This window comes from Sphaeroforma arctica (assembly GCF_001186125.1).
Source record: "Sphaeroforma arctica JP610 unplaced genomic scaffold supercont1.680, whole genome shotgun sequence".
NCBI classification, from domain to species: Eukaryota; class Ichthyosporea; order Ichthyophonida; genus Sphaeroforma; species Sphaeroforma arctica.
This window is the reverse complement of record NW_014039878.1, coordinates 16,934-18,008: the sequence shown is the minus strand read 5'-3', so window position 1 is coordinate 18,008 and position 1,075 is coordinate 16,934. Positions and strand designations below refer to the sequence as shown.

Genomic DNA, 1,075 nt, shown 5'->3' with positions numbered 1-1,075 from the left:
TAGTATATTAGTATATTATATACATATCTATCTATCTATATATATATATATATAAATATATATATATATATATATATTTATATATATATATATATATTGAACATTCATTTGTAGCACACTGTGCTACCGTCACACCCAGAATTGCACTCAGTTTTGCCGTGTCGTGCTGTTTCAGTTTGTGAGCTGCAGAGATACTCGTAGTCATACAACAGCGTACCTGGCGCGTGTTTGTGTCAGGCGAAGTACACTGTCACGGGCAGGGGTTCATTTGGTTGTTCACTTCATTTCACTATCCACTCGAAGGGCCTCAACAGTTGCGTGCTGATATGTGTGCAACGGAATATATGCTATCCCTCCATGTCGCATTTGAATGTTGTGCATAGTCTGAATAAGAACTCTTATTCTTACGACCATTCCACGGCTGCATTGTTTGGTCTCAACGGTTCACTGCAACAGTAGATAGTAGTAGATGATGGTAGTTGATAGTGTATAATAGTGTATAGTGGTGTATATTAGTGTATAATAGTAGACAGTAGTAGTTGATAGAAAACGACAGTAAATAATAGTGTATAATAGTGTATAATAGTAAATAGTAGATGACAGTATATACTAGTGTATAATAGTGTATATTAGTAAATAATAGTGTATAATAGCGTATAATAGTAAATAGTAGATGACAGTATATACTAGTGTATAATAGTGTATAATAGTAAATAGTAGATGACAGTATATACTAGTGTATAATAGTGTATAATAGTGTATAATAGTAAATAGTAAATGACAGTATATACCAGTGTATAATTGTAAATTGTTGTAGGTGATATGTCCCTTGATAAGTTCATATGACCCCCCCCCCTCCCCTGCGCCTGTGCTGACTCATCGTTGCTGTATTCATACAGGGGTTTAGTGTGTGCACGTGGATGTTCTGGAGCGGCGTGTTCCACCGAGGAGCTGTGGATGAAATCAGGATATGGAATTACACCAAAACCCAGGTAAGCTAGCGGCTTTTGGGGGCTATTTGATAGCGACTGTGGCGGATATAAATGGGCTTATCTTTTTACAGAATACGGATGCA

The 1,075-nt window shown here is 36.5% G+C and overlaps 1 protein-coding gene across 1 annotated transcript in view; it reads left to right on the top strand.

The window, feature by feature from the left end:
- Nucleotides 1-1,075, top strand: part of SARC_08009 (hypothetical protein) — a gene marked incomplete at both ends in the record, with an annotated part of 24,845 nt that overhangs the window by 14,008 nt on the left and 9,762 nt on the right. The window contains one exon of the mRNA XM_014298026.1: nucleotides 900-992. Coding sequence (XP_014153501.1) covers nucleotides 900-992 — 93 coding nt within the window. The remainder of the gene's footprint in view (nucleotides 1-899; nucleotides 993-1,075) is intronic.